Below are 24,165 nucleotides of genomic sequence, written 5' to 3'. Positions count from 1 at the left end.
GGAGTAATTTCTGTTCGTTTTAAGTTTTAATGTCGCTCCTTACTTTCAGTTAAAAAAACTAGTTTTTTTTTATTTAATTTCTGAACGTTTTTGAATTAATGCATGTTTGATTTTGGCTCTCCGCACATAAATTAATGAAATGAAATTAGTATATTAATTTTTTTTTTTTTTGCTAAATGGCTTTCTCTTAGTTTTGATCAGACGATTTTGAGAAATAAGGGGTGGGGAAGGAGGCCTAGCTGCCCTCCAATTTTTCGGTTACTTAAAAAGGCTACTAGAACTTTTAATATTCAACGAACGTTTTTATTAGTAAAAAATATACGTAACTTAAGAATTAACTTACGTAACAAACTTTTATATTCTTATATTTTTATTATGTGTACGAGGGGGTTTGTACCCTCGTTAATACCTCGCTCTTTACACTAAATCGTAAGTTTTGTCCCAATTCTTTAAGAATGACCCCTGAATCAAAAAGGCCGTAGAATAAATAGTTGAAATCACTAAAAATATTTTTGCATAAAGAGCGAGGTATTTATCTCCTCCTAAATACCTCGCTCTTTATGCTAAAGTATTTTTAGAACCCCTCATATGCGTAATAATCTCTGTTCGTTTTAAATTTCAATGCTATTCCTTACTTTCATTTGAAAAAACGTTTTCATGTTTATTTTTTCATTGTTTTTTTTATAGCAATGCTACAAAATCCTGCGCCCTTTTCATTGAATTTTTCTTCCCCCATGACATATTCCTCAAAGGAAAGATCCTCCCACAAAGCCCTCTCCCATCAACCCCACCCCCAAACCAAAAAATCCCCATGAAAACGTCTGTACACTTCCCAATAACCATTACTATATGTAAACATTGGTCAAAGTTTGTAACTTGCAGCCCCTCCCTCAGGGATTGTGGGGGAGTAAGTCATTCCCAAAGACATAGTTATTATGGTTTTCGACTATGCTGAACAAAATGGCTATCTTAAAATTTTAATCCGCTGACTTTTGGAAAAAAATGAGCATGGGAGGGGGCCTATTTGCCCTCCAATTTTTTTGGTCACTTAAAAAGGACACTAGAACTTTTCATTTCCGTTAGAATGAGCCCTCTCGCGACATTCTAGGACCACTTGGTCGATAAGATGACCCCTGGGAAAAAAAAAAAAAAAAAAAAAAAAAAAAAAAAAAAAAAAAAAAAAAAAAAAAAAAACACGCACCCGTGATTTGTCTTCTGGCAAGAAATACAAAATTCCACATATTTTAGATAGGAGCTTGAAATTTTTGCTATAGAGTTCTCTGATATACCGAATGCGATAGTGTGATTTTCGTTAAGATTCTATGACTTTTAGGGGATGTTTCCCCCTTTTTTCCAAAATAGGACAAATTTTCTCAGGCTCGTAACTTTTGATCACAAAGACTAAATTAATTGAAACTTATATATTTAGAATCAGCGTAAAAATTCGATTCTTTTGATGTATCTTTTAGCATCAAAATTCCGTTTTTTAGAACTTCGTTTACTATTGAGCCGGGTCGCCCCTTACTACAGTTCCTTACCATGAACTGTTTGAAAAGAAAATAATTCGGTATTTCGGGGCTTCTGACATTATTACTCCTTTGCGGAAGTTAGGCTCAAAATTGAAAAAGGATTATATTTTTTCTCTGGGCCCCTTCCACCTCTTAGTTCGTTTATTTTCCCGTTAGTTTTCACCTGTTTTCGCTTTATAGTTGTGTTATCTCTTAGCAGTTCTTTCGTTAGTTGAGTTATGGTTGTGGTATATATGTTTTATCGCTCGTATAGTTGTGTTATTTTCAAATTATACTCCATAATAGAGAGGCTCCGAACACCCAGCATTGTATGTTAAGCTCTTAATTTGACGTTTTTTTCTAACGCGACCACATTCGTCCTGCGCCCTTTTCATTGAACTTTTTCCCCCATGGCATATTTCTCCAAGGAAAGATCCTCCCACATAGCCCCCTCCCTCAACCCTTACCCCCAAAACCAAAAAAAAAACCCTGAAAACGTCTGTACACTTCCCAATAACCATTATTATATGTAAACACTGGTTGAAGTTTGTAACTTGCAACCCCTCCCCCAGGGACTGTGGGGGAGTAAGTCATCCCCAAAAACATAGTTATTATGATTTTCGACTATGCTAAACAAAATGGCTATCTCAAAATTTTGATCCGTTGACTTTGGGAAAAAAATGAGCGTGGGAGGGGGCCTAGATGCCCTCCAATTTTTTTGGTCACTTAAAAAGGGCACTAGAACTTTTCATTTCCGTTAGAATGAGCCCTCTTGCGACATTCTAGGACCACTTGGTCGATACGATGACCCCTGAAAAAAAAAAAAAAAAAAAAAAAAAAAAAAAATAAACACGCACCCGTGATTTGTCTTATGGCAAAAAATGCAAAATTCCACATTTTTGTAGATAGGAGCTTGAAACTTCTACAGTAGGGTTCTCTGATACGCTGAATCTGATGGTGTCATTTTCGTTAAGATCCTACGACTTTTAGGGGGTGTTTTCCCCTATTTTCCTAAATAAGGCAAATTTTCTCAGGCTCGTAACTTTTGATGGCTAAGACTAAACTTGATGAAACTTATATATTTAAAATCAGCATTAAAATGCGATTCTTTTGATGTAGCTATTGATATCAAAATTCAATTTTTTAGAGTTTTGGTTCCTATTGAGCCGGATCGCTCCTTACTACAGTTCGTTACCACGAACTGTTTGAAAAGAAAGAAAAAAGAAAAAAATCGAATAGTCGGTTCACTCCTCTTCCGCATGATAATTGTAAAATCCGTTGCTTCGATTGGAAAATTCATTTAAAATAGAGTTCCACCTCCTTCTCCAGGACTTTCTCGCATTGTGTCACAAATCGTCCAACCGAAAATAGAGATACGAAGGCACACAGCTCGGTTAAACTATCGCAACTCTTGGCAAAGCGAAAACAGAAAATTTGAAGAATAGCTTCATGCAACATTGTTCTTGATTTGAAACAATTTTCCTTGGAACTTCGTCCTTAAAGGGCGTCAACTCCTTCAATGAAGATTAAACAGTCATCTAAAATTTCGAGACAAAGCGGCGTAAAAAAACGGCCATGTCTCAGATATTTGATTAGTATTTTATAAATGTAATTGTTCAGCGGCGCCATAAATTTAATTTTAAAAAAAGAGCTGTTTATGCATCAGTAAATTAAATGGATTTAAATGCAAATTAATTCAAAGGAATATTTTTTCCCGAATTTTTTTCTAGGACGATTTCTTCAAATCTCAGTTTCAAACACAATCAGACCAGAATGTGCACAGATAGGTTGCTTGGTTGTTTTCCTTGGGTAAAACATACCATCTTCTACCAGAAGATAACTTAAGTGCATTTTAGAAAGGAATCTAGATGGATGACTTAATGATTTCTCCGTCCAAGTCGTCTAACCGAGCTTTAGCTTTTAAGAAAGTATCATCAGTAAAATGGCTATTTAGCTTCCAAGACATGAAGTCCACAATTTTTTAGGAATGTAAAGCTATTTTTGCGTTCTAACATAGGTTATCAATACACGTCTTATTCAGACTATATAGAGTACCAAGGAATCACAAATATCTTGTAAAATTTCGAAAAAGAGGGAATTCGATATTTAATGAAAAAGATCTCTCCCTGTGCAGTTATTACTAGTAATGAGTAGTATCCCCTCACTGCTTTCCACGACAGCCTTAAGGGGTATACTACTGGAGCTACTAGCCCCTCAAAACGTCATTAAGCGCATCTGGGCCTTACGCAATACTATAGTACACCTGCAACGGTATAGTACACATGTATATTAAGTAATAGGGTTTGTTTACTTCAAAATGTAGGTGCTCATTACATAATAGGGTTTGTTTAATTCAGCACAATCTTTGGTTGTTACTAATAGGGTTTGTTTACTTATGAAAGTGCTTTCTTTGGATGTTAAGTAATAGGAGTTGTTGGAGACCACTAGTCAAGCAGGGGAGCCTACGCAATATGGAATGTTTACTTAAGTTGAAGAAGATGCAATCTTGCGTGACTTGGTAGATTTATTGGGAATTATATATATAGATGACGCAATATTGCTTGACATGTTAGATCTCAAGGTCCGGCAGTCAAGCGGGGAAGCCTATATAATAAGGAATGTTTACTTAGGTTAAGGTCGATATAATCTTGCATGACTTGCTAGTTTTAGTGGGAATTGCGGAATCTCAAGTGACATACTTCTTCATGACCCGTGGGGAGAGCAGACAAGTGGGGTGTTACATAATGATGGCGCACACGTAGATGTTAAGTGATGAGAGCGTGGGGTATTACGTAGTGCTGGGCACAACCATGAGATGTTACGTAATGACGATGCACACGTGGGATGCTACCTATTACTTTAAGATTTCTATTTTCTTTTAATACTCATTTTCTTTCAAAGCCTGTCTGATGTTATTATTGAGGAATACTTTCTAACAGAAACATTTCAAAAATCTGCGGATCACGCTTTTCCTATGGCTGAAATAATTGACGCGAAGGAGACAAAATTAATTCCTGGAAGATGTCTACATTTGATGTGTACCTGCTTGTTACAGTATTACTAAGTTTCTAACGTGACCTAGACAGGTTGAGTTAGCTATTGAATCAGTGAGATGTTGCATAGTACTGGCTTGAGATATTTCCTTGCATAAATGATTACGTATTGGAGATTCATCCATGAACAAAAAATCAAAAATACACAAACTTTTTGTTGTACAACCATTTTTCATTAATAAAAAAATTATTAAATCATGAAATCACAAAAAAACATCAAAACTCAAAAAACGGAAAACAAAACTTTAAAAGGTAATATAGGATAAAATATAAGCAAAAACAAGCGTGAATTAAAGAAAGGCAAGGGCACTCGTAACTAATTCAAGGAGAAGGGGAGAGTTGTTATTGTAGGTGAACTTAAGCCAAGTTGATAGATATTTCTGAGAGGTTTTAATGCAAATGCCACGTTTCTTTGAGCCAAGCATAGGCATATTCACACCACTGTGACAATATATGGCTGGCAACCAATTCCAACTACCCTTAGCAACGAAACCCCTAAAAACCAATTTCAAGGGGAGGGGTATGGTCATTTTTAGAGATAAATTTAAGTCATAATAAGAGTTATTTCTGAAATGTTTTAAGGAAAATGCCACGTTTCTTTGAGCCAAGAGTATTCATATTTACGCCACCGTGACGATATGTGGCTGGCCCACCCCTACCAAACAGTCACAGGGAGGAAGGGAGGAGGGTTGTTGTTGGAGGAAAATTTTTGTTGTTGGAGTTTTTAAGGAAAATACCACGTTTCTTTGAACTAAGACTATGCATGTTCACGCCACCGTGACAATAATGTGCTGGCCCATTCTTAGCAAGCAATTCTAGGGGGAGAAGGTTGTTATTAGAGGTAAAATTAAGTCATTTAAGAGATATTTCTAGAGGTCTTAATGAAAATGCCTGGTTTCTATTGCTTTATTAAGCGCACCTGCCTGACACATTATATTAATTTAAATCTTGGTATTAGCTAAATCACTTTTAGAATGAACCGTAAGTATTAAACTTTATGCAGCAAATCCTCATTACTTATAATAGTAATAATAAGAGAAAAATACCAACTTGACAATACGCTTTCTCGCTAGTAAGTGAAAAACGCAAACAAAGAAAAAGAGACCCTTTTTTGCATTCGGTTATTTCTGAAAAGTTTTGATGAAATTTTTTCCAAAACTATGCCGAGTCACGTGGATGTGATAATATGTGATTGGCCCATGACACATCCGTGATACATATAATCATTCCTAAGGCATTTTTCAGATGTTTTAATGATAACAATCATGTTTTACATCCATCGGTTCTGGTTTTCGCAAGCCACCCACTCGTGATACACCATGGCGATTTCTACCCTATGGCAATCTGTGGCTGGCCCAAGGCATCCCCGTGACATATATTATCATCCGTAAGGCATTTTTCATATATTTTCTCGATAAAAATTATTCTTGAAGTTCAATGGTTTGCGTTTCCTCAAACCATCCCCTCGTGATACCTCCCCAGCCAGAATGGCAATTCACAGGATCGTTGCAATATTTGGGTGGACCGGGACATCCCTGTGATATATACTATCATTCCTAAGGCATTTCCAACGCTTCACTCATTCCAAGATTTTGTATACGGCGTTCCCACGGTAGTCTATGGCTGGTCATCGACAATAGCTAGCTTATTATAAGTTTTCGTCCACTCTAGCTTATTATAAGTTTTCGTCAAAAGTCTTTTTTATTTTAAAAGTTTTACTATTAAATTTTTATATTTTTTCGTTTTTATAGTTTTATTTATAAAGTTTTAATTCTAAATTGTCAGTTTTAAAGCTTAGTTTTAAAGTTCTTAACTTAAAGTCTTTATTTTTAAAGTAATAGCTTTAAAAAGTATTTGGTAATAAGGTTTTCGTTTTAAAGTCTTAGCTTCAATGTTATACTTCTCTGATTTTTATGTATTGGGTTTAAACTTTAATTTTGAAGTTTTATTTTGAAGCTTAGTTATACAATTTTAGTTTTAAAGTTCCAATTTCAAAGGTTTTAGATTTAAAAGTATTGGTTTTAAGGTTTTCGTCACAAAGTTTTTGGATCCAAATTATCAGTATTAAAGTTTTAGGTCTTAGTTTTTTATTTATTTTACAAATCTTAGATTTGGAAATTTTTCGAAAAGTTTCAATGTTAAAATTTTACTTTTAAAAAGTTTAAATTATCATTTAAGTTTAGGCCTCAGTTCTTTTTTAATTTAACTTTTTAGATTTAACATGGAAGTTATAGCTTTAAAGTTTGAGTTTTAAAAGTTTTCTTTTTAAAGCGATAGTTTTAAAAAATTTTCAGTTTCAAGGTTTTACTTTTAAAGTTTTAGTTTTATTATTTTAATATTTTTTTCTGGCTTAAAAATTCCAAAAAGAAACTTATTTGGAAATTTTAAAGTTTCTTTTAATTTTAAAATTTTAGCTTTAAAAGTTTTTTCTAAGGTTTTACTTTTAAAGTTTTAACTTAAAAAATTCTGTTTCAGAAGTTTTTCGATTTTATAATTTATAGTTTTAAAGATTTTACTTTTGAAGTTTCTTTTTTCTCTGGCTTTAAAATTTTCGTTGTAGTTTTATGGTTTTACAATGTTTTTTACATTATATTTTAATTTTAAAGTTTCAATTTTAAAGTTAGTTTGTGATGTTTTAGTTTTAAATTGTCAATTTTAAAGTTTAAAAGTTTCTGTTTTAAAGTTTCCCTTTTAAAGTTCAATTTTAAAATTTTAAGTTTTAAATTACCCGTTTAAAGTCTAGGTTTTATTTTCTCTAAGTTTAAAAAATAGTTTTGAATGTTTTTATTTTATTTATAGTTTTACGCATAAATTTTTAAGGCATTAGTCTAAATTTTGTGATTAAAGTTTTAGTTTTATGGTTATAGACACAAAGTTTTTGGTTTCAAATTATCAGATTTGAAGTTTAGATCTTAATTTTTTCATTTTAAAAGTTTTGGTTTGAAAGATTTGATTTTAAAGTTTATAGTTTTAAAGTTTAGATCGTAAGGTTTCTTTCAACTGTACAGTTTTAATTTTAAAAGTTGTTTCCTAACGTTTTACTTTAAAATTTTTAAATTTAAAGTTTTTAGTTTTAAAGCAATAATTTTAAAAAAGTTTTTGGTTTTAAGGTTTCCAATTTAAAGTCTTAGCTTTAATATTTTACTTTTCTAGTTTTTAAGTATTAGATTTAAAATTTTATTGTGAAGATTTAGTTTTAAAGTTTAGTTATAAGATTTTAGTTTTAAAGATTCTTTAGTTTTAAAGTTTTAGCAACAATGTTTTTGGGTTCATATTATCAGTTTTAAAGTTTAGGTCTTGGTTTTTTTATTTTAAAAGTCTTAGCTGTGAAATTATTTCCAGAAGTTTTAATGTTAAAATTTTAGTTTCAAAAGTTTTAAATTGTCATTTTTAAAGTTTAGGCCTAAGTTCTTCTTTAATTTAAATTTTTTAAACTAAACATGAAAATTATAGTTTAAAGTTTTATTTTTAAAGCGATAATTTAGAAAAAAATTTATTTTGAGATTTTACTTTTAAACTTTTAGATTAATTATTTTTCTTTTTTTACGGCTTCAGATCTTCGTTAGAAACTTATTTTGAAGTTTTAGTTTTAAGGTTTTACCAATAGTCTTTTTTTTTTTTTGCAGTTTAAATTTTCAGTTTTAAAGGTTTGGTTTTAAAGTTTCAGTTTTAAAGTTATTTTTAGAACTTTTAATTTTAAATTGTCAGTTTTGAAGTTTCCGCCTTAAAATATAGTTTAAAAGTTTCAAGTTTAAAATTTTCAGCTTTCATTTATCAGTTTCAAAGTCTAAGTTTCGTTTTCTCTTAATTTAAAATGTAGTTTTAAAAGATTTTTTATTTATAAGGTTTAACGCTTAAAGTTTTAATCTTAAACGTTTTTTTAAGTTACTTTTAAATTTTTAGACATAAATTTTTCGGTTTCAAATTATCAGGTTTTAATTTTAAACTTAGATTTTAGATTTAATAGGGGTTTCAGTTTTAAAGTTTGAGTTTTAAAAGCTTTATTTTTAAAGCACTAATTTTTACAATTTGTCGGTTTTAAGTTTTTAATTTTCGAAAGAACCTTTTCTTCTTGCTTTTTGGAATGTCAGGACTGATACACAACCCTGATACACAATCCTGATACACAACCGAACCGTTTAAAGGGCGTGATTAGAATTCTTAAATCATATAAGATTAAAATAGCAGCTATTTCTGAAGCCAGGCTGACGGGCTTTGGTTCAATATATATATATATAGACAACTATGAAGTCTTCTTCTCAGGTAAAGAGAAAAGACGCGAAGCCGGAGTTGCCCTAGTTGTCAGTAAACAAGCAAAGAAGTAGATGCTGGAATTTGCACATAAGAATGAAAGAATTCTTAAGTCTCGTTTTAAAAGCTCCCAGTCTAAATTTACCGTCGTTGTGGCCTAAACCCGAAAAACGATGCTGTTGAGGACAGCAAGGACAGTTTCTATAGTGACTTGAACGACAATATAGCAAGATGTATTAGTTTGGTTTGGCGACTTAAATGCCAAAGTTGGTGGTGATAATAGTTTTGCGCCTGATGTGCTAGGCCGACATGGCCTGGGTGTTATCAATGTTAATGGAGTGCGCATGGTTTACATGTGTGTTAGCCATTGCCTGATAGTATGTGGATCATGGTTCTCCCACCGCCAAGTACACAAATATACTTGGACATCACCCGACAGTGTTACAAGAAGCCATATTAACCTCATATTAGTGAAAAAGAGTCATATATCATCGCTGGAGGATGTATAAACTTACCGTGGTGCAGATAAATACTCTGACCACACACTGGTATTTGTCAGTTTCTGACTTAAGCGAAGACCGTGAAGAAACATAAAAATACTATCAAGTCCTTTGACACCCAGCAGCTCCAGGACAAAAGTCTTCAACAAGCGTAGTGTGTAAATCTTCCAAACAGGTTTTCAAGTCTTTCGACTGAAGACAAAACTACAATAGTAAACGAGATATGGAAGTCTATTGTATAATATGTGCGGGGTGCCGCCGCAGAAAATATCGAAAAAGAATAGTGAGCAGTGGATCAGCGAGAAATCTTGGAAACATATGAATTACTGAAAAGAAGCCAAAATCATGTTGGAATCATGCGAGAGCAAGTCCGCTGTTGAGTACAAAGACTTTCTGAAATCTAAATAAAAGCAACCCCACAAGGCCGTCAAGCAGTCTACCAGAGCTAACAAACGGCTCTTTCCTTAGAAAAAGGCAGATGAAGCAGAGGCAGCCACCAGTAAGGACGACAGTTGGTAAGTCTATCGTATTAAAAAGGAAATAACTGAAGATTTCAGAAAGGCAGCACCTGTGATTGAAAGTAAGGCTGGCCAACTTCTTACAAAAAAGAAAGAAATTGATAAGAGATAGAAAGAATACTTCAATGAAGTACTAAACTTTCGACCGCCTAAAGACCTTGTATCCCCTCCGGCTGAGCTACCGTTCCTGCAACTTGTTTAAGCGAAGAACCTATAAGCCTGCTTGAAGTCATGACAGTATTGTATAAGCTTTAGAATGGCTAAGCTGCAGCAGTTGACGGGTTACAGCCTGAACTACTGAAGTGTGGAGCTGAAGTAACTGCCGATCCTTCACAAGGCTCTTTCTCAGATATGGGAAACTGAGAATATTCCCATCGATTGGAAGAAAGGAGTTATCGTCAAGCTTTTTAAGAAAGATAGAACAACCGACTGCAATAACTGGAGGGGCATTACTCTGTAGTCTGTAGGGAGTAAAATTTTCTGCTAAGTACAACTGAACCGCATTACATCAAAAGTCGACACAATACTAAGAGATGAGGAACTTGGGTTTCGACCAGGGAGATGGTGTGCTGATTGGATATTCAGTTTGAAGGTACTCATAGAAGAAGCAAACGGGTGCCAGACTTAGATTAATTTTGCCTTCATTGTCTTTCCGAAAGAGTTTGACTCGGTCCAAACTCATTATGGAGAACACTACGGTATTATTGATTCCCTGACAAGATTGTTTGTATGATTGTCACGCTATACGATAGTCAGTTATGTGTTGCACCGACTGACGATGGAAACCCTACCAAATGGTTAAGAGTAAAGTCTGATGTCCAGTAAGGACGTATCCTCTCTCCAGTCCTATTTGCTATTCTCATCGACTTTATACTTGAAATATATAAAGCTGAAAAAGGTAGAATTCAAGCTGGACCAAAACCATACATTCTGTGACGGTGAGTTTGCTAATGATAAAATCCTCCTATATGCTTTAGGAGAGGAGCTACGGAAGAACATCGCTTTAAAGGAGGAAGTTGAAGAAAACGAAAGGAGGTTGAAAATTGAAGTACCTCGGTAGTGTCATTAAATGTAATGGTATACTTGAGTGAAAAGCATGCATAGGAAGCGCTTTCAATAAACTAAGAAATCTGCGGAGAAATCAAGCAAACTCCCTAAAGTTCAAGGTCCGGTTTTTCAATAGTAGCTTGCTCTCCGTACTAATGTACGGCTGCGAATCTTGGGCGTTGACTAAGCAACTGAAAAAAGCTAAGCCAGGGTTTTGAGAACATCTTTTTTCGACGAATCCTTGGTATCCAGTGGAAAGATAAGCTTACTAACGCCTCTATGCGTGAAAAGACAAAGCAGCCGTTCGTGGTTGATAGAATTGTGATTAACCGAAGGCAATATTGGGATCACTTGGTGCGAATGGGTGAGGGTCACCCACCCCCAGATGTCTTGGGTTCCTTCTGGCATCTTGGACCCAGTGGTGTTGGGTTCCTTCTGGCATCAGAAGACGTGGGTGACGGAATGCAACACTAGTCAAATGCCTTGAGAAGGATACTGCGCTTATTTTATCGTCACAGGAAAGACTTTGGTCAAAAGCACGTCATGGAGTCGTCACGGAGAGGCACTGTTGTCACATTATGCGCCAGCCGGGATGGGAAGACATAAATATATGTAAGTAAGATGAGTTTTAACGTTTTGATCAAAGTTTTAAAGTCTTTAGTGAAGATTCCCACAAAATAAAAAAAAATATTCTTTAAGTGAGGTTATTTTACGCTACGTTGACGTGGCAAGCCGCGTCAACTCAGCGTGAACTAGCCTAACTTAAGAGGTTTTTATGTCTAAAACTTTAAAAGTAAAAGTTTAAAAGAAAACTTTTAAAACTAAAACTTTATAACCTTAAGCGTAAAACTTTATAAATAAGAAAAAACACATTAGAGCTACCTTTTAAATTAAGAGAAATGAAACCAAAATTTGAAAACTAAAAATTTAAACTTAAAGTTTTAAAACTAAACTTTAAGACGGAAACTTTAAAACAAAAACTTCCAAATCTAACTTTAAAACGAAAACTTTGAAACTAAAGATTTAATGCAACATGACCTAAGAGCTCATATGGCACTTGTGACGAGGCGAGAAGAGCTAAGAGCCAAGAAATCATATGGTATGAGCTCTAACAAAATTTTATGAATCAATAGATTGATTTAAAAAGGAAAATAAGAGGCTTAATGCCGGTCAGGATTTAAAATAAGAGCTCTGTGTCACGATGTCCTTCTGAAATATCAAAATTCATTAAGATCCGATCACCCACTCGTAAGTTATAAATACCTAATTTTTTCTAATTTTTCCTCTCCCTTTAGCCCCAGATGGTCAAATCTGGGAAAACGACTTGATCAAGTAAAATTGTGCAGCTCCCTGAAACGCCTACCAATTTTAATCGTCCTAGCACGTCCAGAAGCACGTCCAACTCCCCCAAAGAGAGCGAATCCAGTACGATTCTGTCAATCACGTATCAAGGACATTTGTTTATTCTATCCACCAAGCTTCATCCCGATTCCTCCACTCCAAGTGTTTTTCCAAGATTTCCCCCTCCAACTCCCCCCAATGTCAAAAGATCTGGTAGGGATTTGAAATAAGAGCTCTGAGACACTCCAATTGTCTCAAAGTGTCACTCCAAGTGAGATTCCTCCACTCCAAGTGTTTTTACAAGATTTCTCCCTCCAACTCCCCCCAATGTCAAAAGATCTGGTTGGGATTTGAAATAAGAGCTCTGAGACATGAATTCCTTCTAAAAATCAAATTTCATTAAGATCCGATCATCTATTCGTAAGATAAAAATATCCCAATTTTCACGTTTTCCAAGAATTCCGGTTTCCCCCTCCAACTTCCCCAAATGTCACAGGATCTGGTAGGAATTTAAAATTAGAACATTATAGCACAAGATCCTTCTAAATATCCTATTTCATTAAGATCTGGTCACCCTTTCGTAAGTTACAAATACCTCAATTTTCAAAATTACCCCCCCCCCCCCAATTCCACCAAAGAGAGCAGATCCGGTCCGGTTATGTCAGTCACGTATCTTAGACAGGTTTCTATTCTTCCCATCCAGTTTTATCCTGATCTCATCGCTTTAAGTGTTTTCTAAGATTTACGGTCCCCCCAACAGCCCCCCCCCAATTACGCCTGATCCGGTTGAGATTTAAAATAAGAGATCTGAGTTACGAGGTCCTTCTAAATATGAAGTGTCATAAAGACCCGATCACTCCTTCGTAAGTAAAAAATACCTCATTTTTTTCTTATTTTTCAGAATTAACCCCTCCCCCAACTACCCCAAAGAGAGCGGATCCGTTCCGGTTATGTCAATCATGTATCTAGGACTTGTGCTTATTTTTCCCACCAAGTTTCATCCCGATCCCTCCACTCTAAGGTTGTTCCAAGTTTTAGGTTTCCCCCTCCCGACTCCCCCCCCCCCCTATGTCACCAGATCCGGTCGGGTTTAAAATAAGAGCTCTGAGACACGATATCCTTCTATATATCAAATTTCATTGAGATCCGATTACCCGTTCATAAGTTAAAAATACCTCATTTTTTACACAAATTTTAAAGGCAGAAAAAATAAAACATTAAACTAAAACTTCAAAGGTAAAACCTTAAAGCCAAAAACTTTTAAAAACTATAACTTTAAAAATAAGTTTTAAAACTCAAACTTTAAAACTGTAACTTTCATATTAAATCTAAAAAATTTAATTTAAAAAAAACTAAGGCTCAAACTTTAAAACTGATAATTCAAAAATTTTAAAAACTAAACATTATAAATAAAAACTTTTAAGGCTATTTTATTAAGAGAAAATGAAACCTTAACTTTAAAACAGGCAATTAAAAACTTAAAATTTTAAAACTAAACTTCAAAATGGAAAATTTAAAACTAAAACTTCTAAAACTAATTTTGAAATTAAAACTTTTAAACTAGAAATTTAATGCAAGAAAACCCTCGTAAACTTAAAAAACCAAAACTTCAAAATAAAAATGTTAAAAGCGGGAAAAAAACGAAATTTCAAGATATAGACTTCGAAAGTAAAATTATTAAAATTATAAACTGTAAAATAAAAAAAACTTCTGAAACTTAACTTTTCCAGTTAAAACTTTAAAACCAATAACTTTTTGAAACTAAATTTTTTAAGTTGAAAGCAAAAAACCTGTAACTTCTTGAAATTAATCAAGGTAAAACTTAAAAAAAAAACTATGATTAAGACTTTAAGAGCGAATAGTTTTATTTACTAGAGAGAAAACGTATTGTGAAGTTGACATTTTTTCTTATTATCACCATTGTAGGTAATAAGGCTTCTGCAGCTTATACTTACAGCTTATTGGAAATGCGATTTTGTGAATACCAAGATTTAAATTAATGCAATGTAACAGGCAGGGGTGCTTCATAAAACAATAGAAACGAGGAATTTTCATTAAGATCTCTCAGAAATACCTCTTAATATGACTTAAATTTACCTAAGAAACAACCCTCCACCTCCTTCCATCGAATTGCTTGCTAGGGATGGGCCAACCAAATATTGTAGCTGTAGCGTGAATTTGCATAGTCTTGGCTCAAAGAAACGTGACATTTTCATTAGAACCTCTCAGAAATGTCTCTATATGGCTTAAATTAACCTCTAATAACAAGCCCCCTCCCTTCCTGGAGTTAGTTACTGGGGATGGGCCAGCCACATATTGTCACGATGGCGTGAATAAGCATAGTCTTGGTTCAATGAAACCATGGCATTTTCATTAAAACCTCCCAGAAATATGTCTTAATATGACTTAAATTTACCTCTAATAACAACACTTCCCCTACCTCTGGAATTGGTTGCTAGTGTGGGCCAGCCATGTATTATGACAGTGGCGTGAATATGCACAGTCTTGGCTCAAAGAAACGTGACATTTTCATTCAAACTTCCCAGAAATATCTCTTAATATGGCTTAAACTCACCTACAATAACAACCCTCCCCCCTGCCCGTGGAACTGATTGCCAGACCCATCGCCTTCTTTAATTCGCGCTTGTTTTTGCTTATATTTTATCCTACAAGAGCTTTTTTCACGCTTTGTTTTTCCTATTATTGAGGTTCAATTGCTTTTTTTATGTGATTTCCTGATTTTATCAGTTTTTCTATTGATAAAACTTGTCTATACAATAAAAAGTTTGTGTCTTTTAGATTCGTTGTACCGGGATGTACCTTCAATAATTAATCATTTACGATATGAATATCTAAAGCTAATATTTGTAACATCTCACTGATTCAGTAGCTAACTTAACCTGTCTAGGTCGCGTTAGAAAATTAATAACACTATAACTAGAAGGTTTACAGTAAATGTAAGCAATTTCCAGCAATCTGTTTTTCTCCCACATGTCAATTATTGCAGCCATTGGAAACAAGCTATCCATAGGTTTTTCGAAACATTTCCATTAGAAAGTATTTTCCAAATAACAATATTAGAAAAGCTTTTTTGGTCCGACTGTCTAGTGCTCAATTCTGTTGAGTGGAAACCTTTTTCGAATCCAAATGCGACCAAAAATCTTTTGTATATAAAGGTCCCCAGAGAAAAACGAAAAAAAGCATTGACAGAAAATCAAACTTCTTGAAGTATTATGTAACATCTCACGAGTGCATCGTCATTACGTAACATCCATGTGTGCCCCGTCATTACGTAGCATCCCACATATGCGCCGTCATCACATAACAGTCACGTTTGTACTGTCATTATGTACCACCCACATGTGCACCACCATTACGTAACATCCATGTGTGCGCCTTTATTACGTAACACCTCACGTGTGTGCCCTCCCCTTTGGCTGTGAAGAAGCATGCCACTTGAGATTACGTTATTCCCAATAAAACTAACAAGTCACGCAAGATTACATCATCCTCAAAACAGGTAAACATTCTCTTTTATTTAGGCTTCCCCGCTTGACTAGCAGACCTTGAGATCTAACATGTCAAGCAAGATTGCGTCATTCCCAATTCATCTACCAAGTCACGCAAGATTGCATCACCCTCAACAAAAGTAAGCATTGAATACTACGTAGGCTCCCCCCTTGACCTGTCGACTTTAACAGGTCCAATTACATAAAATTCAAAGAAAGCATTCGAATTAGTAAACAAATCCTATTACAGAACAGCCAAAAAAAAACGTGAAGTAAACAAACCCTATTACAGAACAAGCACCTACACCTTTAAATAAACATACCCGATTACGCAACATATATGTGTGCTATATTGTTACAGGTACGCTATCGCATTGCAGTAAGACCCAGATACGCGTAATAACGTCTTGAGGGGCTAGTAGCTCCAATAGTATATCCCCTATGGCTGTCGCGGAAAACAGTGAGGTGACACTACTGTAATGAGCGACAAATTAAAATAAAGAAAACATATAATAAAATAAAGATGACATACAGGGCCGTATGAAGGATCATTTTTTTGGGGAGAGATGTTTTTTCAAATTTCTATACTTTAATAAAAAAGGTATAGAAATTTGTTTATATGCTTTTTTGTTGCGTTTTTACGAGTCGAACAAACCTTCCAGGGGGAGGGGCCAAACCCCTTAATTCCCCCCCGGGTACAGCCTCGGTGACATATTAGCAAAAACAAACTAAAAACATTTGGCAGCAAACAGTTAAATGGGGTCAAACTATCTGTTGAAGATACAGGAGACGTGGGTACCAACAGATTATTTGTGTTTGAGTCTTTACGGACGAAAAGCACTGTCAAATTTAGAACTATTTTTTTTTTCATGATTTATCGTGACAAAACTGATGAAAATACAGTTCTGCCCCCAGAACTTCATAATTTTTAAACGACCAAAAGATCATTTTTAGATAATCATAGTTTCCGGGTATGAATAGACTCTCAACCATGAAAATGTCAACCAATAAAAATTCTCTCAACCATGGAGATCCCCCTTGCAGAAAATTCTTCCCAAAATAATTTCAGCATATTTTCCAATAAGAATTACAATTTGTGAACAATATTGGAAAATTGTGTAGCCTGCAGCCCTTTGCCCAGGGGCTAAGGGGAGTCGTGTCATCCCCAAAGGCAAAGTTATTGGAGCTTTCAACTATGCTCGATGAAATGGTTATCTCAAAATTTCGATCGGATCTCTTTGAGTAAAAAGGGGCACGGGCGGGGAGGTTATTTTTGGTCAGTTAAAAAGGGCACTATAACAATTGATTTGCGTTCAAACAAGGCCTCTTCCAATCCTCTAGGACCATTGGTCCCAGAGAGAAATTTGTTCTGGCAAAAACTGCAAAATTCACATTTTTGCACATACGGTTTTGAAACATCTATAGTAAGGTTCTCTGTTACGCTGAATTTGATGGTGTGACTTTCATCAAGATCGCTTGATTATTTGTAGGTGCATACACCCTTTTTCAAAAACCATGCAAATTTTTTCAGGCTCATAACTTTTGATGGGTAACATTAAACTCAATGAATTTTGTAGTTTGGAATCAGCATAAAAAGCCAATTATTTGGATGTATCAATTATCATCGAAATTATGTTTTTTTTTTTAAAAATCACGATTACTATTAGGCCGAGTCACTCCTTGCTTACAATTCGTTACCATGAACTGTTTTATAAGCTTTTCTAACATATTATCACAGGTCACGCGTAGTAATGCAAAGACACTGTTAACCGCCAGTATTTTAATAAATATAAATATATATGTTCGTATTTGCATACAATGCAAGCTGACTAAAACAATAAAAAAGAAATAATGTTTCCAGATCTGTTTTTCAAATCGAAATGTAGTTGGTACATGAAAACTATACTAAAACATGTATTCCAGATTAAGGCAAGTCAATTTTGCTATTTCTATGGAGTTAGTAAGACATAACTGACAAAGTAGGCCGAGGATGTTGTTACAGTTTGTATTTTTGCAGGGGAGGGGGTTGAACTTTCAAATTAGTTGATTCTAAACGAACGTAACTGGCCAGCAATTAATAGAAAATTAGCAATTTCAGCAGCAAAAATGCATTAACTTAGATAACTTGAAGAAGAGGGTGCAGAATTGTACACCACTCTAGCTACTTCCTAGATTTGAGCTGGAATCTTAAGACATTAGGAACAGGACATGTTATCTTATCATATATATATAAATATATCACGTTATCATATAATATATATATATATATATATATATATATATATATATATATATATATATATATATATATATATATATATATATATATATATATATATATATATATATATATATATTCTAAGTGGACCTTCAAAGGCAGCGCAATAGCGCTGCCTAAGTAAAGAGCAATGAGGGCACAATTTACTATTTTTTACTATTTTTTTGTTAGACCACGGTACTTCATGTCGAAGGAATTGTCGTGGAAACTTCAAAAAGGGCTCATTCGATAGGAAATTGAAAGAGCTAGTGCCCATTTGATCATTGAAAGTGATTGGAGGGCAACTTACCCTCGTCCCACGCCCACCATTTCCCCTAACATTCAATTGAAATTTTAAGATAGCCACTTTGCTCAACATAGTTGAAAGATCCAGAATGTATTGAATTGGTAATCAAAAGTTTTAGTGCCCTCTTTAAGATTCAGAGTGATCGAAGGGTGGATACACACCCCCAGATTCTCGTATTTTCCTGAAGTGTATCCAATACAAATTTAAGATGGCCATTAGTTGTCTTAAAAACTCCTAAAAGGACTTATTAGATTAGAAATTGAAGGGACTAGTGCCCTTTTAATTGTCGAAAGTAATTAGAGAGCAGCTAATCCCCCTTTTACGCCCATCATTTCGCCAAAAACATCCAATAAAATTTTGAGATGACCATTTTGTTCAGCGTAGTTAAAAGGTCCAGACGTTGTGTCTTTGAGGATTATAACTCTCCCAAGCTCTCAGGGCAAAGGTTGTAATTTTTACCCTGGGGGAATATAAAGTTTGTATAGAGAGAGTGGTCGTAAAAACTTCAAAGGGGGCTCATTGGATTAGTCATCAGATGTTCTAGTAACCTATATAAGATTACAAAATATCGAAGGTTGGATACCCCCCCCCCCCCCCGACAAACCTCGCATTTCCTCGAAATGAATCTGACAGAAATTTTGAAATGGCCTTTTGTTGTCGTAGAAACTTCTAAAAAGGCTCATTCGATTGGAAATCGAAAGGGCTAGTGCCCATTTTAATAGTCGAAAGTGACTGAAGGACAACTAAACCTCCTCCCATGCCCAACATTTCCCAAAACACATTCAGTCCAAATTTTGAGATCGCCATTTTGTTCAACGTAGTGAAAGGTCCGGAAATTATGTACTTGAGGATGACAACAGCCCTTAGGGCAAGGGTTGTAAGCCATACCTGGGGGCGAATAAGGTTTATTACAGAAAGGAGTGATTGTATTAACTTCGAAGGGGGCTTATTGTATGCTAATCAAAAGACTTAGTGCCCTTTTGAGATGCAGAGTGATTGGATGGTGGATAGCCCCCCCGCACCTCGTATTTTCCCCAAATGTATCTGATGAGATGGCCATTTGTTGTCGCAAAAACTTCAAAAAAGGCTCATTCCATTGGAAATTAAAAGGTTAGTGCCCTTTTTAATAGTCGAAAGTGAACAGAGGCCAACTATTCCCCTCCAACGCCCGTCGTTCACTGTCACTGAAAAAGGTATTCGTGTTTGAATTTCATTTCCAAAAAAAGCCTAAGAGAAAACAGGCGAGCCTTTCAGAAAATGTTGAGGAGAGGGCTGAACTAATTCAAAACATTTTATGTGTTTAAAGATTGTCAAAAGGGCATAACTTATGAATGACTGCGTGTACCAATTTGAAACTTTCAGGAAATGATAAGGGACTAGATCAAAAAGGTAATATTTGTATGCTAACGCTGCTACTACAATTACCCTTTTTAACAGTGCCCTTTTTAACAGTAAAAAGTGATTGGACGGCAACTAATCCCTGTCCCATGCCCAACTGTTCCCCAAATACATCCATTAAAATTTTGATTAAACATTTTATTAAACATGTGAAAGTTCTGGAAATTATGCCTTTGAGGATGACAATCCCCCACAGTCCTCTGGACAAGGGCTGTAAGTTGCCCTGGGGGCATATAAGGTATGTGCAGAACGGGTAATTGTATAGCTCTTGGAAGGGCACATAGTATTGGAAATCAGAAGTTCTAGTGAGCTTTTTGAGATTCAGAGTGATCGGAGGGTGAATACCCCCTCCACAACTCGTATTTTCCAGAAATGCATCTGATTTTGATTTTAAGATGGTCATTTGTTGTCGAAGAAACTTCGAAGACAGCTCATTCGATTGGAAATTATAAGGGCTAGTGCCCTTTTTTAGAGCCGGAAATGATTGGAGGCACCTATCCCCCTCCCACGACCACCATTTCCCCAAACACACCCAATAAAAATTTTGAGACAGCCATTTTGTTCAATATAATTGAAAGGTCATGAAATTATGTCTTTGAGGGTGGAAACTCCCAAAAGCCCTCAGGGCAAGAGTTGTAAATTATCTCTCAGGACATACAAGGTACAGCATACTTTCACACCTCGTATTTTCCCGAAATTCATCTGATAGAAATTCTGAGATGGCCACTTGTTGTTGTAGAAACTTCGAAAACAGCTCATTAGATTAGAAACTGATACGACCAGCGTCGTTTTTAGAAGTCGAAAGTGATGAAGGCAACTAACCCCCTCCCTCGCCCACCATTTCCAAAAACACATCAAATATAAATTTTGAAACAGCCAATTTGTTCAACGTAATTGAGAGAACCACAAATTATGTCTTTGAGTATGACCCCCCCCCCAACAGCCCTCAGGGCAAGAATTGTAGGTTAATCCCTCAGGGCATATAAGGTGCATATAGAAAGAGAAATCGTATAAGCTTTGGAAGGGGCTCGTTGGATTGGTAATAAGAATTTATAATGCCCTTTTTAAGATTCAGAGTGATATGAGGGTGGATACCCCACCCCCCTCAAACTTCGTATTTTCCCGTACTGCATCTGATATAAATTTTAAGATGGTCATAAGTGATTGGAGGGCAACAACCCTCCCCCCTCATGCCCATCAATTCCCAAAACACATTTAATCAAAATTTTGAGATAGCCATTTTGTTCAGTGTAGTTGAAAGGTCTGAAAATTATGTCTTTGACAACCTCCATACTTTCGCAACACCAGAAAATAATCTGCAATTTACTAAAAAAAAATTAGTATACATATACTGATATATATTCCTTAAAGTTTCAATAGTTTTTTAATTTATTACAGTTAAAAGTTGAAAATTTTTTACGCATTTTGTTTATTTAAATCATACAATAAATAACCGAGTCAAACTCAAAACGAGCAAAAATTAACATGAGTAGGGCTGACAATCCCCATGCCTTCTCTAGACCAGAACATAATTTGTACTTTACTGAAAACAAAAGACATTTAAAATGTTTTTCATTTTGTTTAAAATGTTTTTAATAAATAAATGAAGGGAGAAGTCCTCCCCCTTGTACTCCAATTACAGTACGAGTGTCTTGTGCCCTTTTTAAGAGTAACAAGAGATTGGAGGGCAAGCAACCCTTCTCTCAAGCTCGTTCATTTTTAAAACGCATCCAGTCAAAACTTTTAGACAGCCATTATGTTCAGCCCAGTAGAAGGGTCCAGAAACTATGTCTTTAGCGATATTAGGCATGTCAACCCCCCAGAATTATGAAATTGGTCCATTATGCTTTAAAACTAAATGTTGCTTTAAAATAAATTAAAAGGAATTGTGTTAAATGGTTGCCAATAAGACACCTAAGCAATATATCGAGAACAATTGGGGGTATTAGGATTGGACTTTTGGAAATACTATTACAACTAATAACAACTTACCACAGCACCAAGCCCCCTATGGCCGACATAGCTAAACACGTTCTACGGATGAAGGATGACAGATTGCCCAGTATTGTCCTTTTCAGCCAACCGTGTAGGGCTAAACAGAAAACAGGGTTTCCTCATCTGGGGTCGGAATATGTCACAAAGAAAGATTTAAAGGAAATGGGAACTGAAAACAAAACACGTTTGAAATCTTTTCAATTTTCTTACTTTCATAAAAGAAAAACTATCAAAGCCTTAACGATAAAATGTCAGTATAGGTCAATATAACTGACAATCCAGGGTCATTTTTCCAGGGTTGTTTTTTTTCTTTTTTCAGTAAAGCGCAAATTGTGTTCTTGTCTTGAGAAGGTACAGGGGTTATCTGCCCTACTCATGTTAATTTTTGCTCGTTTTGAGTTTGAGTTGGCTATTCATTGTAATTTCTGTTTGTTTTGAGTTTCATTTATTTATTAATAGTGATTTGTAGTAGTTTTACGCTTGAAAGATTATTTGCCTTTATTTTTGCTCACCCTTGGCTTGATAGAGCTTTTTTTTCCCTTGAAAAACCGGTCTTGTGGAAAAAGTTTTTTACATTAATTTTAGAAAACGATGGGGGTAACATCCACAATATTCAATGGTATAGATTTTTTTGTGAACAAGATTCTTACAACAGAGTGGAACAATCATTTACACACACAACAAAATATATCAAAATTCTGGGATTACGCCCATGATGCTCTGGGATGAAAATAAATTAATATTGTGAACTCCAGGTTTGTTACAGTGTGCGGGGCCGCAGGTACGGTACGGTACGGGGCCGCAGGTACGGTTTCGCAGGCATATTCTCTATTGTTAGCTTTGGCTGCTACTGGCGCCTTCTCTCTTGACAGTTAATTTCTCAGTAGAGATTTGTTTGCAACATAGCTTAGTCAGTGAGGGTTCCAAAGCAGCAAATTCAACTTTGGCACCAACCATAACCATTTTTGAATCCAGACGACGCTCTACCATAATGTTACTAACAGTTGTTTCGATGTTTTCACGAATCGGAGCTCGATCTTCCGTGGTCACAATTTGCTTCATCTGCTCTTTTTATTCTCTTTTTTCCCCACCATCCCCTGGGAAGTGCCACTCAGGTCGATGTACACCCCCTATCCATCTAGTTAGGTCACTGGTAATAGTAATTATTATTTGTTGTTTACTATTTAAGAGATTTTAATATTTAATTTTACCTTATTAATTGATAAATAGAAAAATGCTTAATTCATTTTAATCTATATTTTACTTATAATATTTTAATTTGTATTAATCTTACTAAATTTTGTATTGCAGAGTCTTATTGGTATTTCTATTTATGTGCTTAGCAACTGCAACTCCACGTGATACTCCATTATATTTCACAGAGGGGCAGCGCAAACGAACTGACAATGATGTAACCCTTAGAAAATTCTATTGTCCAGCATCAGAAAAATCTATAGAAAACCAACGATGCAAGAATGATGGATTTTTACCTCCTAGTGAGGTATTTAATGAAGACATAGTTGAGGACTTTGACTCACATATATTTCAAAGCCGATTTGGGATGGACGATGGTGACATTTTAGACAATATGCTACCTCAACTCATCAATAAAGAAGGACTAAATGAAGAAGAGCTTGAATTTATGAAGCATGTAAGAGAGGAACCAGAAAATATTTCACCTGCACGATATGTTAAGCACAAGAAGACAAGCTCAAAAACAGAACATACAGAAAATACGTGGCTAAAAGTACCGATGAATTTTCAAACTGGAAACCAAAGAATACTCCCGCAAAGTAATTATGAGCGCATAGGTGACAATTTAGACAATATTGGTGACAAAATTCTAACAATGAAAAAACTATCGCAACAACTGCATGAGTCTGGAAGCAATACGGAGGAAGCAAATAGGGAGACTTTAGATGCGATGGACAGCGTGAGCACCATGTTAAACATCCTAAGTCTAAAAACAACTTCACAACAGAGGAAATTTGGCAGTGGCAACCCTGCTTTGGGTCAACTTCGAAATGTATTACCTTTATTACAGCGCTTACAATTTTAATATCAAGTTTGAATAAACAATGCTTTTTTCTCATAGCTAAAAGTAGAGGAACAGAATTTTGATGCTTAAATTGAAAAGTATACGCCCAACAGGGGATATGGATCCATTGCTTAAAAGTATTACTGCACTTCGTTACCATGAGGATTATTTTACGCTTTTTCCACTATAATGTAGACACACAGACACCTAAGCAGTAGTTTTTTCTGGGAGGGGTCAAAAACACAAAAAAATACTAATTACAAATAATGTTTTTAATATTTGGTAAATGACGACTTATACTTACTTACGACACGACTGGCAGTCCATGGATTATTCTTTACGGTTGCTTCTATATGGCTATGCTGTTTGACCTATGTAATTGGATCAATGAGTAGAGTTAAGGCGTCATTCAAGTACTGAGCTATATTAATTACTAAAGTAGG

The 24,165-nt window shown here is 35.2% G+C and overlaps 1 protein-coding gene across 1 annotated transcript; it reads left to right on the top strand.

Annotated features, from left to right (window-relative positions):
• Positions 1-17,595: 17,595 nt before the first annotated feature.
• Positions 17,596-23,778, top strand: LOC136027860 (uncharacterized). The gene is made up of 2 exons (XM_065705273.1): positions 17,596-17,656; positions 22,996-23,778. Exons 1-2 carry the CDS (start codon positions 17,640-17,642, stop codon positions 23,741-23,743), a joined length of 765 nt encoding a protein of 254 aa, XP_065561345.1. The 5' UTR covers positions 17,596-17,639; the 3' UTR covers positions 23,744-23,778.
• The last annotated feature ends 387 nt before the right edge of the window (positions 23,779-24,165 follow it).

Source organism: Artemia franciscana, chromosome 6 (genome assembly GCF_032884065.1).
Source record: "Artemia franciscana chromosome 6, ASM3288406v1, whole genome shotgun sequence".
In the NCBI taxonomy this organism is placed as follows: domain Eukaryota; kingdom Metazoa; phylum Arthropoda; class Branchiopoda; order Anostraca; family Artemiidae; genus Artemia; species Artemia franciscana.
This window is presented reverse-complemented; position numbering and strand designations above follow the sequence as displayed.